Source organism: Mastigoproctus giganteus, chromosome 1 (genome assembly GCF_048544385.1).
Source record: "Mastigoproctus giganteus isolate SK-2022 chromosome 1, ASM4854438v1, whole genome shotgun sequence".
NCBI lineage: Eukaryota > Metazoa > Arthropoda > Arachnida > Uropygi > Thelyphonidae > Mastigoproctus > Mastigoproctus giganteus.
In genome coordinates this window covers 119,492,841-119,508,718 of record NC_143575.1, presented here as the reverse complement: position 1 = coordinate 119,508,718, position 15,878 = coordinate 119,492,841, and the positions used below count along the sequence as shown (strand labels likewise).

General features: G+C 38.7%; 1 protein-coding gene across 1 annotated transcript in view; it reads right to left on the bottom strand.

Moving 5' to 3' along the window:
- Positions 1-15,878, bottom strand: part of LOC150091114 (propionyl-CoA carboxylase alpha chain, mitochondrial-like) — a 1,103,107-nt gene that overhangs the window by 606,843 nt on the left and 480,386 nt on the right. The window contains exon 9 of the mRNA XM_090381963.1: positions 10,097-10,199. Coding sequence (XP_090238089.1) covers positions 10,097-10,199 — 103 coding nt within the window. The remainder of the gene's footprint in view (positions 1-10,096; positions 10,200-15,878) is intronic.

Genomic DNA, 15,878 nt, shown 5'->3' with positions numbered 1-15,878 from the left:
AATTAGGGTTGAATTTGAAAGTGTCTGCAATTCTGGCCAGACACGATAGGAGGGAGTATATGATGAGAGCCTTGTCGATCAATTCGGCCCTGGAAAGATTGTGCAAGGCTCAAGGGGTAGAATTTTTTTCAGCCTGGACTGTACTTGTTAACAGGACAGATTGCTTCTACAGGGATGGGATACACTTAAATAGAAAGGGTGCAAGAATATTTGCTGATGCTATCGAGGCAGTGTTAGGTGGGTCGGAAAACTGCTAGCTTGGGGGGAGACAAAGACCAATAGATTGACAGTAGCCACTGGCAGAGGTGAAAGAGATTCTTGCACTGCTTCTATTAGAATGAGCAGAAGCCTGAAAACCAAGATGCATGGTATTTCAGAGACTGCTGGGAGCCATTGTGGTACAAGTAAACACATGGGTTGTGTTAGGGTAGCTAAGAATAGAAACAGGTGCAGGTATACTTGCGTGTACACCAATGCTAGGAGTTTAGTAAATAAATTTGATGAATTTGAGGTATTGCTCAAAACATCGAAGGCAGATATTGTTGGGATATCAGAGACGTGGTGTCACACAGATATAAGGGATGCGGAACTGCAATTTGGGGAGTACAACGTCTACAGAAAGGATAGACAGGATAGGAAGGAGGGAGGTGTTATGCTATTAGTTAAGAAACACATAAAAACCAAGGAAGTGAAGCCAGTCGACATCGCTGGACAGTGCAGTGTGGAGTCAGTTTGGTGTGACATAAACATTGGGAGATCAAAATTGAGAGTAGGAGTGTGCTATAGGCCTAATGACTCTGATGAGTATAATAAGGAACTGTACAGGGAAATAGAGTGGGCCAGTAAATCAGAGTGTCTTATAATGGGAGATTTTAATTTCCCAGATATTGACTGGAATTTGGGGGCTGGATACTCACACACTAGCAGGGCTTTTTTGGATTTATTGGATGATTGTTTTCTACATCAGCATGTTCGGGAGGCAACTAGAGGGAGTAATACTCTTGATTTGATTATCAGCAGTGATTCTTCATGCATTAAGAATCTGCAGATAAATGAACCACTAGGTGGCAGTGATCACAGTGTGCTGAAGTGGGATTTACTCAAAGAAGTAACTACCATTAGGGGTAAAGGGAAGGGTTATTGCTTCCGTAAAGGCGACTACGATGGACTGAGACAGTATTTAAATTCTATACAGTGGGACCAACTGATGATGTTACCAACAGCAAATTCAAAATGGGAAGCATTCAAAGAACTTATCTTGGAAGCTACTAGGCTTTACATACCAACTAAGAAATATTGTTCAAGGTTTAGGCCAAAATGGATGTCAGATGAACTAATGAGGCATATGGCAGAGAAGAAAAATGCATGGGATACTTACAAATTAACACATGACACAGAAGCCTATGATAGATACAAGTTGATATGCAACCAAGTTACAAAGGAGGTTAGGCAGGCGAAGGCAGATTACGAGAAATCCTTGGCAAGGGATGCAAAGAAAAACAGCAAAGAGTTCTTTACTTATGTAAACTCTAGAAGGAAAGGGATGAATCAGATTGGTCCACTTGATATTGATGGGTCAAGTGTTGATGATACTGCTCAGGTGGCTAACAAACTAAATGAATATTTTGCATCGACATTCACACATGAGGAGTTATTCAGCGAGGGGAATGCCAGAGGTGTATTCAACTCTAGCAGTAAGTTACAGAATCTTGAAATAACTGGGAGTAAAGTGGAGGAGAAACTGTTGAAGATAAACACAAGAAAGGCACCCGGGGTGGATGGGATCTATCCAGTTATATTAAAGGAGGCAGCAAAGGAAGTAAGCAAACCCTTAGCCATAATTATGAGAGCTTCCTTGGACTCAGGGGAGGTACCCATAGACTGGAAATGTGCAAATGTGACCCCAATTCACAAAGGAGGATCAAAGGCTGACACAAGTAATTATAGACCTGTGAGCTTGACTTCTGTTCCAGGAAAATTAATGGAGGCACTGGTTAAAGACGCACTGCAGGATCATTTAGACAAGACTTCAGTTATAGCTCAGACACAGCATGGTTTTGTTAAGGGGAAGTCTTGCCTGACCAACTTGATTGGATACTATGATGCAGTCACAAAAGAACTGGATGCAGGGAATAACTTTGATATTATATACTTGGATCTTAGAAAGGCTTTTGATACTGTTGCACATGGAAGACTGCTACACAAATTGGAGCAGTGTGACATTGGAGGCAAATTGCTGCTATGGATAAAGGGGTGGTTGAGGGGGAGAAGACAGAGAGTGGTAATCAATGGACACTGCTCATCGTGGACTGATGTTATTAGTGGAGTCCCTCAGGGCTCAGTGTTGGGTCCATTATTGTTTTCTGTATTTATAAATGATATTGATGATGGTATATCGGGATTAATGTCCAAGTTTGCAGACGATACAAAGGTTGGCAGGGTTGTCAAGGACACTACTGACACTATGCTGCTGCAACAGGATCTGGAAAGGTTGAGCAGATGGGCTGAGAGGTGGCAAATGAAGTTTAACATTGACAAATGTAAAGTACTACACATGGGAAACAGCAACCCCAGAGCAACGTATCAACTCTATGGTACAACACTGACAGTGGGAGAGAATGAAAGGGACTTGGGGGTGGTTGTGCAGGCAGATATGAAGTTCTCTGAGCAGTGCAGACGGGCTGCAAGAGTAGCTCATGGAGTATTGTCAATGATATACAGGAATTTTTCCAGCAGGGATAAGGAGGTGATTATTCCATTGTATAAGGCGATGGTCAGGCCACACCTAGAGTACTGTATACAGGTCTGGAGGCCTCATTTCAAGAAGGATGTAGAGCTGCTGGAACGAGTACAGAGAAGGGCAACAAGATTAGTGAATGGAACAAAGTGGTGCTCTTACGAAGAAAGGCTTAAGTTTTGCAAATTACAGTGTCTGGAGACTAGGCACCAGCGAGGTGATCTGATAGAGGTGTATAAAGCCTTGAATGGTTTAAGCATGCTCAATGCTGATGGGATTCTTCCTCTAGCTCAGAATAATCACCTGAGAGGGCATAAATTCAAATTGAGGAAAGACAGATGTAGGATAGACGTGCGGAAATTTGCCTTTAGCCAGCGGGTGGTTGGTTGGTGGAACAGACTTCCATCCCTTGTGGTGGAGGTTGATAGCCTAAATAAGTTTAAGGCTCAGCTGGACAGGTATTTTGAACGAACAGAGGGGTGAAGTGGAAGTGGTTTTTTTTTTTTTTTTTTTTTTGGCTGATGCTGCATAAGCTTGCTTTCTTGCCTCAAATGCCTCTACTAATGCTAATGCTAATGCTAATGCTAAATGAACAATCTGTGCTAGGTCATTAGTAATTGCAAAAGCCTCAGCATCTCGACCTGCTGGGTCGGTGTGACTAGAAAACGGAAGCCAGCTGGAGTTGTGAAAGTTAAAATCACCAAGGAAAATTACCTCACTGTTAGGAAAGTTGGACTGGAGAAAGTCAAGTTGCAAAGAGAGGAAGTCAAAAAGCTCCAAGTGATTAGTGGGGTTGGGAGAACGGTAGAGACAACAGATGAATTTTACACAATGAGGTAGAGATATTTTAAGCCAGAGAAGATCACAGAGAGGAGATTCCAAATTGCCAAGTCTTTGACAGGGAATATCAGAATGGACATATGCACAAGTACCACCTTTGAGGCGAAAGGAATCATACAGCAAATAATTTGGACATCTGAGATGAGCAGTAGTTGAATCAACTGATAACTGAGATTCAGTCAGAAAAAGTACATGGGGTTTGGAAGACTAAGTGGAAAGGGACATCGTTGAGATTAGAATTGAGACCACGTATATTTGTGAAATGAATTAGGAAGTCCTTGGGAGGTTTAGATCTTTTCGCAGATAAGCTTGCTCTATTATTTTGACAATTCATGGTGTATTCAATAGTAAGAAAAAGTGGGTGGGACATGCTGTATGAAGTAATGAAATTTTTGGATATGCCGTACATGTGGTAAGAATATACCCAGATCCTTGACATATCGTGGCCTCGACAATGCTCCCCGCATACCCACTACTCGGACTCCCTCCAGGCACTATCTGGCAGAGTAGAGGTAGCAAGATTATACACTAGCTGATCCGGAAGCTTCCTAGAGAGTTACCAATAGGTTCAGTCCGGTGTACTAACTAGCGGCCGGCCGGCCTGCGAACACCGTTTTAGGGATGTACCCTCGAAATGTAATGAATATTGGATCTCGCCACGACATTCATCATAACCTCAAAAATCATCAATCATACTGCATGATGGAAGAGATAGGGAAGGGTTGGCCGGAACTTAGTTCTAGAGACTAAACAATGGGTTCCACCATTTCAAGCCTCAAATAAGCAAAGTGGTGGTATTTCACCGGTTGATGAGAGTCATCTACCACCTAGTTCTGCCTGGTAACATAGAGGGGCGGCGTTCCTCCATGTGGTGTGGGCGCCACACCTCTACCCCTGCTTACGTTGGTTCACACCTGGGTGGTCACCCACCATGTACTTGTGCATGAAGGTTATACCCAGGATTACTAACAGTCCCACCATCGTGAAGGTGCAAGCAGAGGATTTGGCTGTCATAGACCGTCCGGACTTCACCGAAATTGGGTCCACTTTGACTTGAGTGTCACCCGAATATCAGTTCCATCAGCGTTTTAGACTCCCAGGTAGCAAGAACAGCATGTCTGGCATATCTGTGACAACCTCAAGGACCATGTGTGGAAGGGTCGTCACCTAACTCGTATGCATTTGGTCACAAGCTCGTAACAATGTGTTTGAACTCATATGAAAGTGTCTTGACACTCCAAATAATGAATTCAATTTGTTAATGTGTCTGTTTTTATTTCTGAGGCCTGTGTTCATGTCGAAAATCAATGGAGGTCTTCAATACATACCAATAATTCATCATCATCATCATCATCAGCCATTTTCAATCCACTGCAGGATGAAGGCCTCTCCAGCAACTTTCCAGTTCCTTCTGTTTTGAGCACTGGCCATCCATTTACTACCCAAAAACTCATGAATTTCACCTATCCATCTCCGTCTTTGTCTTCCAGGTTTTCTTCTAGCTCCTCTTTGATACCATTCTGTTATTTTCTTAGTCCATCTGTCATCATGTCTTCGAGCTATGTATCCTGTCCAAGACCATTTTAGTTCTTTAGTTTTGATAAGAATGTCCTTTACTTGAGTTTGCTGCCTAATCCATGTGTTTCTCTTCTTATCTAACAGTCTGATTCCCAATATAATTCGTTCCATTCTTCGCTGTGTAGTTCTCAGCTTCTCTTCCATTCTTTTGGTGAGTGCCCAAGTTTCACTTCCATAAGTCATGGTGGGGAGTATACATTGATTCATTATCTTACGTTTCAGACAAACTGAGATATTGCTCTTCAGTATCTGACTATATTTCCTGAATGCTATCCATCCAAAATTTATTCTTCTCTTGACTTCCAGCCATTTATCATTATTACAGCTAATAACCTGTCCCAGATAAGTATATGACTCCACCTTTTCAATTACTGCTCCTTCAATCATTATTTCCCTTTCTGTGGCATACTTGTTCATCATTACTTTTGTTTTAGCCATATTCATCTTTAGTCCAAAATCCTTACTAACTCTGCATAACTGATTAAGATTTTCCTCTAATTCTTTGGGGTCGTGGCTTATGACCACAATGTCATCTGCAAATCGTAAATGGTTTAGGTACTCTCCGTTCACATTGACTCCTTTCAGCGACCAGTCTAATCTTCTGAAAGCTTCCTCAAGGGCAGCCGTAAACAGCTTCTCAGATATTGTGTCTCCTTGTCGAACTCCTTTCTCGATTTTAAATTTGCTACAGTCTTTGTCTAGTCTAATAAAGGAGGTAGCACTCTCATTATTTTCTTCAAAATCATAATATATGGATATCTATGCCTTGTCTTTCCAGTGCCCGAAACATTTCCTTATGCTGTATGGAGTCAAATGCCTTTTCATAATCCACAAATGCCAGGCATAATGGTGTTTTATATTCATTTGCTTTTTCCATTAGCTGTGATATTACGTGAAGGTGATCCATAGTTGAGAATCCTGTTCTAAAGCCAGCTTGCTCTTTCGGTTGATTCTCATCAAGTATTCTTTCTACTCTGTTAGTAATGACCCTTGTGAACAACTTGTAGATGTGGGATAACAAGCTAATTGGTCTATAATTTCCAATTTCTGATTTATCTCCTTTCTTATGCAGCAAAACTATGATTGCATTATTCCACTGCTTAGGCATCACACCTTTTCTAATGCACTTTGTGAAGAGCCTTGCCAGTTTTTGTGTTATGTCTCTTCCTCCCAATTTTAACAACTCTACAGTAACTTCATGTTCCCCCGGGGCTTTCCGATTCTTCATTTTCTTCAATGCATGTTCCACCTCATCAGGAAGAATATCGGGTATGTAGTATGTGTTGCTACTTTGCAATCCATCTTCCCCACTGCTGGTGTCATTCCCTCGCTCCTTGTATAGTTCTCTATAGTAGTCTTCTGCTATTTCAATTATGCCTTCTCTGCTGTTTATAAGTACACCACCACTATTCTTCAGTTTCAGTATCATTTGTCTTTCTGTATTACTGCTCATGGCTGCTGATTTAAATCCTTTGTTTTCCCTTAATGCTTGTTCTACTTTTCTTGTGTTAATTCTTCTTATGTCCTCTCTGAGTCTCATTCTAATGGCTTTGCATAACTCAGTATACTCAATTTTCTCCCTGTCAGTGTTTTTCTTGCTCTTCATTTGTCGTCTTCGGTTCATCATGACAAGTGTTTCTTGACTAATTTTTTCTTCTTTGGATTTCTGTTTCCCTATAGGTTTCTTGGGCTTTATCACTTTCAGAAAGTTGTAATATTCCTCGTCGATATCTTGGTGCTGAGCAGTCTGCAGAAGCTCAAACTTGTTCTTAAGTTCCAGTACATACTGCTTTTTCTCCTCTTCTGTTATCTCAAAGACCTTTGTATTATTTACTCGAGTCAGTTTTTTCCTTTCCTTTCCTACATTTATATCAAGTGTACATCTTACCATTCTGTGATCACTTCCAACATTTACCTTATTCAGGACGGTAACATCATTCACAATATATCTTCTGTTAGTGAGGATGAAGTCGATTTCATTAGTTGTTAATCCATTTGGACTCTTCCATGTCCACTTTCTGTTCACCCTTTTCTTGAAAAAAGTGTTCATTACTGACAGTCCTTGAGATTCTGCAAATTCCACAAATCTTTCACCTCTTTTATTTCTTTAACCAATTCCAAAATTTCCTAATTTTTTAATTTGTCGTGAAATTTCTAATCTGGGAAAGGTATTTTTGTTTATTAGAATACTGTGATCTTAAGGCAAGTTTAACTATATTATGCGATGTGGCAATCCTAGTTGCTTTATGTCTGAAATTTTATGATTTAAATTGATCCTGGCAAACTTCGGAATGATGTTGTTTTGAAGGCAATATTTTAAAAAAAATATATGGTAACTCTGGACTGAGTATGTTAATGATAATCTAATCTAATTTTGCACCAAGCTGTTCAAGAAATCCACCATAATTTTGTGTATTGATAGGTTATTTTTTTTTAATACTATGTTTTAATTATTTTTTACTGTAATGGAAGATTTTTGATTTTTTTAATTGTTTTCGTTTTAATTTTTGAAGAGTATCATGGGCTCACATCTGTTGAGTATTGGCTTGGCTCACCCAGGGTCCTGAGCTGGATATCATCATTTTTCTCTTTCTTGGTGATTTCCTTCTACTTTCTTTCTTTCTCTCTCTCTCTCAGGGTAATTCAGCATTTTCAGCATTTCAGCTGAATTTCAACTGAGAAAGATATGATATAGAGTAAAAAAATATGTGGAGGTCCAAAAGTCTCGAAACTTTATTAGACAGTTGGACAAACAACTTTGGTAGTCGAGACCCACTAATTTTCGTAAAATTGGACAAATGATAATAATTTATTGTAATTTTCCCTTGTAGAGGATCTGCGATCTCATTATGGATTTAAAATAAACTTTGTGAATTTTTTTTGAAAAGGGTAGTATGGGCCATTTTTGGAAATTTTAAAGGAATATTCAATTTTAGGAATATTATATATTTTATTTTAAGGCAGAAGAATACTCTTACCTGGAGTTTTCTTCGGGAAGAACGGCTGCATCCAGGTTAGGTGTAATTCAGAAGGTGTTGAAATTGCAATTATATGGAAGTAGGACGAAGGAAAAAGCCAGCTTTTGTCCTAAATCCTTGCATGGGGAGTAATAGTAGGCATAAAGGGAGATGATATCCGTGAAGCCCGATGGGGGCTTTCATTAATACCATCTTCAAAGGAGGGTGAATACGTGTCAAGGCCATCTTTTATAGCCCAGGCATGTTCCATTGCCATATTTCAAAAGTGTGGTGGGGGGGGGGTGTTGAATAGTCGAAAAAGGGTGAAGTAGGGTGGACGGGAAAAATTTCCTGCCTCACCGTATTACACTTATAGTTTGGTAGTTTGGAAACTGAAAATGTTTTTTTGGGGAAAAAAGAAAAGGGAAAGAAAGGGGAGGGTGTCAGAAATCCAGGTGTGTGACTACCTGTCGCAGTTAGTAGAGGTCCTAGATGTGGGGAAAGGGTTGTTATTTGGTTTTTAGGAGCATTAGCAACTAACGCCATATTGCTCAGGGGATATGCTGTGACATTGCCGAAAATACGAAATGTGACAGCATAAAAACTATTGAACCATGTCTGCTTAGCCATGCATCCAAAATACTACTCAACATAATGAAACACAAGAATTAAACCACAAAACAGAACAGTTTTTAAGCAAAGATCAATTTGGTTTTCTAAATAGATGAGGAACATGAGAAGCCAATTTAGTGCTAGGCACAATAGTAGACCAAAGAATAATCACCAACAACAAAGCCACACGCACACACAACGTTTACTGAGCTTGCAAAGGCATTCAACAGTGTTCTCTAGAAGAAGCTTTTCATAGTAATGAAAAAGGCCCAGTTCGATTCGAGAGATCGAGGAGCCATTAAAAAAATTATATGAAAATCAAACAACAAAAATTGAATTTCAGAATAATGAAACGATAGCAAGATACGAAAATGAGTTAGGCAGGGGTGTCCATTATCAACCATTACTATTTAACTTATACATGGAGAGTACTTTAGAGAAAGTGAAGTGTAAAATGGATGCCTCCGTAGCCAGGTGGAAAGGAGCAGCAGTGCGTAGCACACGCTTCTTGATTAGACCGGGGTTCGAGCCCGTCACCACCAAATACAGAGGATGCAGAAAGGTCAGGGAATGACCACTGCATATTCACGGAGCAATTTGGCCTTAGTTGCTAATGCTCCTAAAAAACCAAATAACAAACAAACAATGAAGCGTAAAACTAAAGGAATAAGAATAGGAGTTCAGGTGCAATTCATACGTTTTACAGATGATATAGCTGCACTAGAAGAAAATGAAGGAAATTTGAAAAACACAATAGAAGTAATGGAAGAAGTTTTCTTAGGTTACGGGTTCAAAATTGACACAAAAAAGACAAAGATAATGATTATCAGAAAATAAAATCAAAGAACAGAAAGAAATAGATAACAAGAAAATTGAACAGATAAGTTCATTTGTATATCTAGGAAGGAACATACAAGAGGATGACAAAAGCTATTCAGAAATAAATAAAAAAATTGTAATAGCGAAAGAACTTAAGAGGGAAAAAATTCATTTATTGCAAGCAGGATAGAAAGTCAAGCAAACTTAACTTTGCCAAAATTAAGCCCACCAACCTGACTTGTTTATTACCTGAATATCAGTTTCATCAGTGTTTTAGACTCTCAGGTAGCAAGCCCAACTTGACATACCTGAGAGAACATCTGAGCGCTTCAAAGACCCCCATTTAAATATTTATATTTCATTCATCTTATAGCTGCTTTATGTTTGAAAATGTAATTCCATACCTATGCTATTATTCACCTTTTCTAAAATAGGCCAACTAGACTCCAATCATAAATATATTATTTTATTACTACTACATTACATACGCGTGCACACGCACGCACGCACACTCCACACACACATATATATATATATATAAAACCAAACAAACCTGAATTTCAATGTGCCTTGGATTTTCAATGTACTTTTCTACTAATAACCTGTCATCACCAAAACTTGATGCTGCTTCTTGAGATGAAAATCGAAATCCTTCTCTGGAATGGGTTATTCATAATGAGTTAATATATTAATGGAAATCTGCTTTTTGGTCATACAAAGTTGAGTTATACAAAATACCACCAGTTATTTGCATTCAACGGAAGATGCATATAACAAAGCATTTGCAAGCATACGCTTATTTATTGCAGTTGCAAGAAGGGCTCCCTTTGAGAAATAGCAATATCCCAGCCAGAACACAGAATTCAAAATTCCCAATTCAGAAACATTTTTACATTATTTTTTCTTTTGATACTAAACCAGGATAGATTTGTCAAAATTTTCCTGATTCTTGCAATGCAATAAACATTAATTTTATCACATGGAAAAAGTGTCACGTTTAATTATATTTATAGCAGATGATTTGGCATCAAGAGAATCAGCATTTCTACAAAAACCCAATTTTCTTTCTGTATCTGTCCAAAGTGATAATAATTAAAAATATAATATCAATGATGATGCATCATTCATTTATATTATTCAAAAAAGGGTGGCTGGAAGAGGAAAAAGGTATTGGTATTGTTATTTATGGTGCAAGGACTACTAGGACTGCAGGTAAAGGAACCACTAGGTGGAAGTGATCGCAGTGTGCTGAAGTGGGATTTACTCAAAGAGGTAACTACCATCAAGGGTAAAGGGAAGGGTTTATGCTTTCGTAAAGGCGACTACGGAGGTCTGAGACAGTATTTAAATTCTATAATTTGGGACCAATGATGATGTTACCAACAGCAAATTCAAAATGGGAGGAATTCAAAGAATTAATCTTGGAAGCTACTAGGCTCTACATATTAACCCCTGGCATGGTGCCGTGAAGGGTATTGTATGGTCGTGGTACCTGCGTGTACCGATGTACTGTACAATAAAGATCTTATTTATACCAACTAAAAAACATTGTTCAAGGTTTAGGCCTAAATGGATGTCAGAGGAACTAATGAGACATGTGGCAGAAAAGAAAAATGCATGGGATACATATAAATTAATGGGTGACATGGAAGCTTATGATAGATACAAGATGGTCTGTAACCAAGTCACAAAGGATATTAGGCAGGCAAAGGCAGGTTATGAGAAATCTTTGGCAAAGGATGCAAAGACAAACGGGCAAAGAGTTCTTTACCAATGTAAACTCTAGAAGGAAGGGGAAGAATCAGATTGGTCCACTGGATATCGATGATTCAACTGTTGATGATCCTGCTCAGGTGGCTAATAAACTAAATGAGTATTTTGCATCTACATTCACACATGAGGAGTTATTCAGGGATGGGAATGCCAGAGATGAACTAAACTCTGGCAGTGAACTAAATGATATTGTAATAACTGAGAGGAAAGTGGAGGAGAAATTGTTGAAGAAAAACATAATAAAGGCACCTGAGGTGGATGGGATCTAAACAGTTATATTAAAGGAGGCAGCAAAGGAAGTAAGCAAACCCTTTAGCCATAATTATGAGAGCTTCCTTAGACTCAGGGAGGTACCCATGGACCGGAGATGTGCAAATGTGACCCCAATTCACAGAGGAGGATCAAATGGCAACACAACTAATTATAGACCTGTTAGTTTGCAGGGAATAACTTTTGTATCGTATATTTGGATCTTAGAAAGGCTTTTGATACTGTTGCACATGGAAGACTGCTGAACAAATTGGAGCAGTGCAGCATTGGAGGCAAATTGTTGCTATGGATAAAGGGATGGTTCAGTGGGAGAAGACAGAGAGTGGTAATCAATGGACACTGCTCTTCTTGGACTAATGTTATTAGTAGAGTCCCTCAGGGTTCAGTGTTGGGTCCATTGTTGTCTTCTGTATTTATAAATGATATTGATGATGGCATATTAGGCTTAATGTCCAAGTTTGCAGACGATACGAAGGTTGGCAGGGTTGTTAATGACACTAATGGCAGTACGCTGCTGCTGCTGCAACAGGATATAGAAAAGTTGAGCAGATAGGCTGAGAAGTGGCAAATGAAGTTTAACATTGACAAATATAAAGTTCTACATATGGGAAGCAGTAACCCCAGAGTAACATATCAACTGTGTGGTACTACACTGACAGTGGTAGGGAGTGAAAAGGACCTGGGGGTAATGGTGTAGGCAGATATGAAGTTTTCTGAGCAGTGCAAACATTTGCAAGAGTAGCTCATGGTGCCTTGCCAATGATATACAGGTATTTTTCTAGCAGGGATAAGGAGGTGATTATCCCTCTTTATAAGGCAATGGTCAGGCCACACCTCGAGTACTGTATACAGGTCTGGAGGCCTCATTTCAAGAAGGATGTAGAGCTGTTGGAATGAGTACAGTGAAGGGCAACAAGATTAATGAATGGAACAAAGGGCTGTTCTTACGAAGAAAGGCTTAAGTTATGCAGATTACAATGTTTGGAGACTAGGCACCTGCGAGGTGATCTGACTGAGGTGTATAAAGCCTTGAATGGTTTGAGCATGCTCAATGCTGATGGGATTCTTTCTCTTGCTCAGAATAATCGCCTGAGAGGGCATAAATTGAGGAAAGACAGTTGAGGAAATTGAGGAAAGACAGTTGTAGGATAGATGTGTGGAAGTTTGCCTTTAGCCAGCAGGTAGTTGATTGGTGGAATAGACTTTCATCTATTGTAGTCGAAGTTGATAGCCTAAATAAATTTAAGGCTGAACTGGACAGGTATTTGGAACGAATGTTTCTACATGTTGGTAAATGTGACCACAATTAAGGTTATGTGATTATGCTGCCATATAATGTAGGTGTGCACTTTTCTGGTTGGCAAATTTGAAGATATTCTTTGTCACATTGAAAATTTCCAGATTTTTATAATTTTTTGTAGAATAATAAGAGAAGTTTACCTGAATATAGTATGTAGAACACTTTAAATTTAAATTGTTCTACGTACTATATTAATATCAACGTAGAACGTATTGAGAATTACAGCTCTGATTCATACTATATAAGATTTTTTTTATAATGTATTCTTTACGCAGCATAATATTTTAGCATACATAAAGGAAGTTTGTGGATACCTTGTATTTGTAGATACTTAAAATGTTTTTGGACTACCGATCAAAATTATCTATGCAATCTGTTGGTAGAGGTGTGTATGTTTATGTTTATCACAAGCTGAATCCTGTAAACAGCCATTGCCATAATATATATATATTTTTTTATTTTATAATTTTTTTTTTTTTTTTTTTAAATTCTGGAAAGAGCATTCTTTCCAGAATTTAAAAAAATTTTGAGCTGTCTGATTCAGAGGAACTGAATCAGACAGCTCAAAAAAAAAAAAAAAAGAGTTACTAAATGTTACTTACCAACAGTGGTGAGAGTATTAACGACATATTGTTTGTGTCAATATCAGTTACCCTAGAAAGACTGTCTAGTCCTGCCTCGAAAGTGTCCACTTTATAGAAGATTGTGTGCATGCAGATATGATGTTATTTGGTTGTTATTTGGTTTTAAGGAGCATTAGCAACTAAGGCCATATTGCTCGGGGATATGCGGTGGTCATTCCCTGACCTTTCCGCATCCTCCATATTTGGTGGTGACGGGCTCGAATCCCGGTCTAATCAAGAAGCGTGTGCTAACGCTCCGCTGCTCCTTCCCACCTGGCTACAGAGGCACCAGCAGATATGAAGTTTTCTGAACAGTGCAGACGGTCTGCAAGAGTAGCTCAGTGTCTTGTCAATGATATACAGGAATTTTTCTAGCAAGGATAAGGAGGTGATTATGTCCTTATATAAGGCAATGGTCAGGCTACACCTTGAGTACTGTATACAGGTCTGGAGGCCTCACTTTAAGATGGATGTAGAACTGTTGGAACGAGTACAGAGAAGGGCAACAAGATTAGTGAATGGAACAAAGGGTTGCTCTTATGAAGAAAGGATTCAATTTTTGCAAATTAAGGTGCCTGGAGACTAGGCACCTACGAGGTGATCTGATTGAGGTGTATAAAGCCTTGAATGGTTTGAGCATGCTCAATGCTGATGGGATTCTTCCTCTTGCTCAGAATAATCACCTGAGAGGACATAAATTCAAATAGGAAAGACAGATGTCGGATAGACATGAGGAAGTTTGCCTTTAGCCAGCGGGTGGTTGGTTGGTGGAACAGACTTCCATCCTTTGTTGTGGAAGTTGATAGCCAAAATAAATTTAAGGCTAAGCTGGATAGGTACTTGGAACGAACGGAGGGGTGAAATGGGAGCGTTTTTTTTTTTTTTTTTTTTTTCCGGCTGATGCTGCATAAGTTTGCTTTCTTGCATCATATGCCTCTACTAATGTTAATGCTAATTTGTAATTTTTAATACTTCCCTGAGCCTGAGCATCAAAAAGAGGTGTCCATTAAGGGAAGTTTCACTGCATTTGCAAAATTGTCAAATGTTGATATTACAGGAATGTCAGAAAAATAGCATAATCAAAAAAATAGTATAGTCAGAAAACAGCATAATTAATACTATCAATACTACAATGTTATAATTAAATTTAGAGATAAGAAATAATCTCAGAGTCCAGTGTTTTAATAAACAGTTTCGAATTAGCATTAGTAGGGGAATATGATGCAAGAGAGCAAGCTTATACAGCATCATACAAAAAAAAAAACTTCCCATTTCATCCATCCATTCATTCCAAAAGTTTGTCTAGTTCTGCCTTGAGTTTATTTAAGCTGTGAACTTCCACAATGAAAGTTTGTTCCAGCAATCAACCACCTGAACTCATGTCCCCTCAGGCTAATTGTGTGAGGGGACATAAATGAGTAAAAGCGGAAGAATCCCTTCTGCATGGAGCTTGCTCAAACCATTCAAGGCCTTATATACCCTCAATCAGATCCCCTGGCAGGTGTCTAGTCTCCAGACCAATTTGCAGAGCTTCGACCTTTCTTTTTAAGAGCAACCCTTTGTTCCATTCACCAATCACGTTACCCTTCTCTGTACCTATTCCAGCAGCTCTACATCCTTCCTAAAACGGGGCCTCCAGACCTGTATACAGGATTCAAGGTGTGGCCTGACCATTGCCTTATACATGGGGATAATCACCAGATTATCCCTGCTATAAAAATTGCACATGGTTAAAAAAGTTAAACACATATTGAAAAATGTTGTTTATAAATTTTAAAATGAAATACAATTCAGAATTCTTATTTTAAATTCATAAGCATTTAAATTTTTAATTTGTGTCTTCATGTCATCTGCCAACCTTTCAAAATGGGGGAACACACTGTGATGAGGCCAACCGTAAAGAATTTTCTGTATGCAAGCCTGTAAGAGTAGAGCAAGTCTTCGTCTTTGTTTGTTTCAAATATGAAAAGGCCGATTCACACAAATATGTGGAACCAAAACAGAAATTTAAAAGTTTACTACATTTGAATACTTTTCTCGGCAAGCATATTTTCAAAGGTCTTTTTCTGATTATCTAGCTTTTAGGAAGATATCGTTCCGCAATGTAATAATTTCATTTTCAAGTAATATTTTCTCCATGTAAAAAATCTCAACGATTTTTTCTGCAATTTGTTTCATATCTAAGTCGACATTAAATGGATAAGAAATATATTGAACAATGTAGCTGTTGATAATGACCTTGCATGTTTGCAAAATGATCGAATTTTTTTTCTTTGAGATCCTCAGCCATTGCCAAAAATTGATATTTATATGAAGAAATACTACTAATCATGTCACTAATTCCAAATTCAGATCACTTAATTTATTGG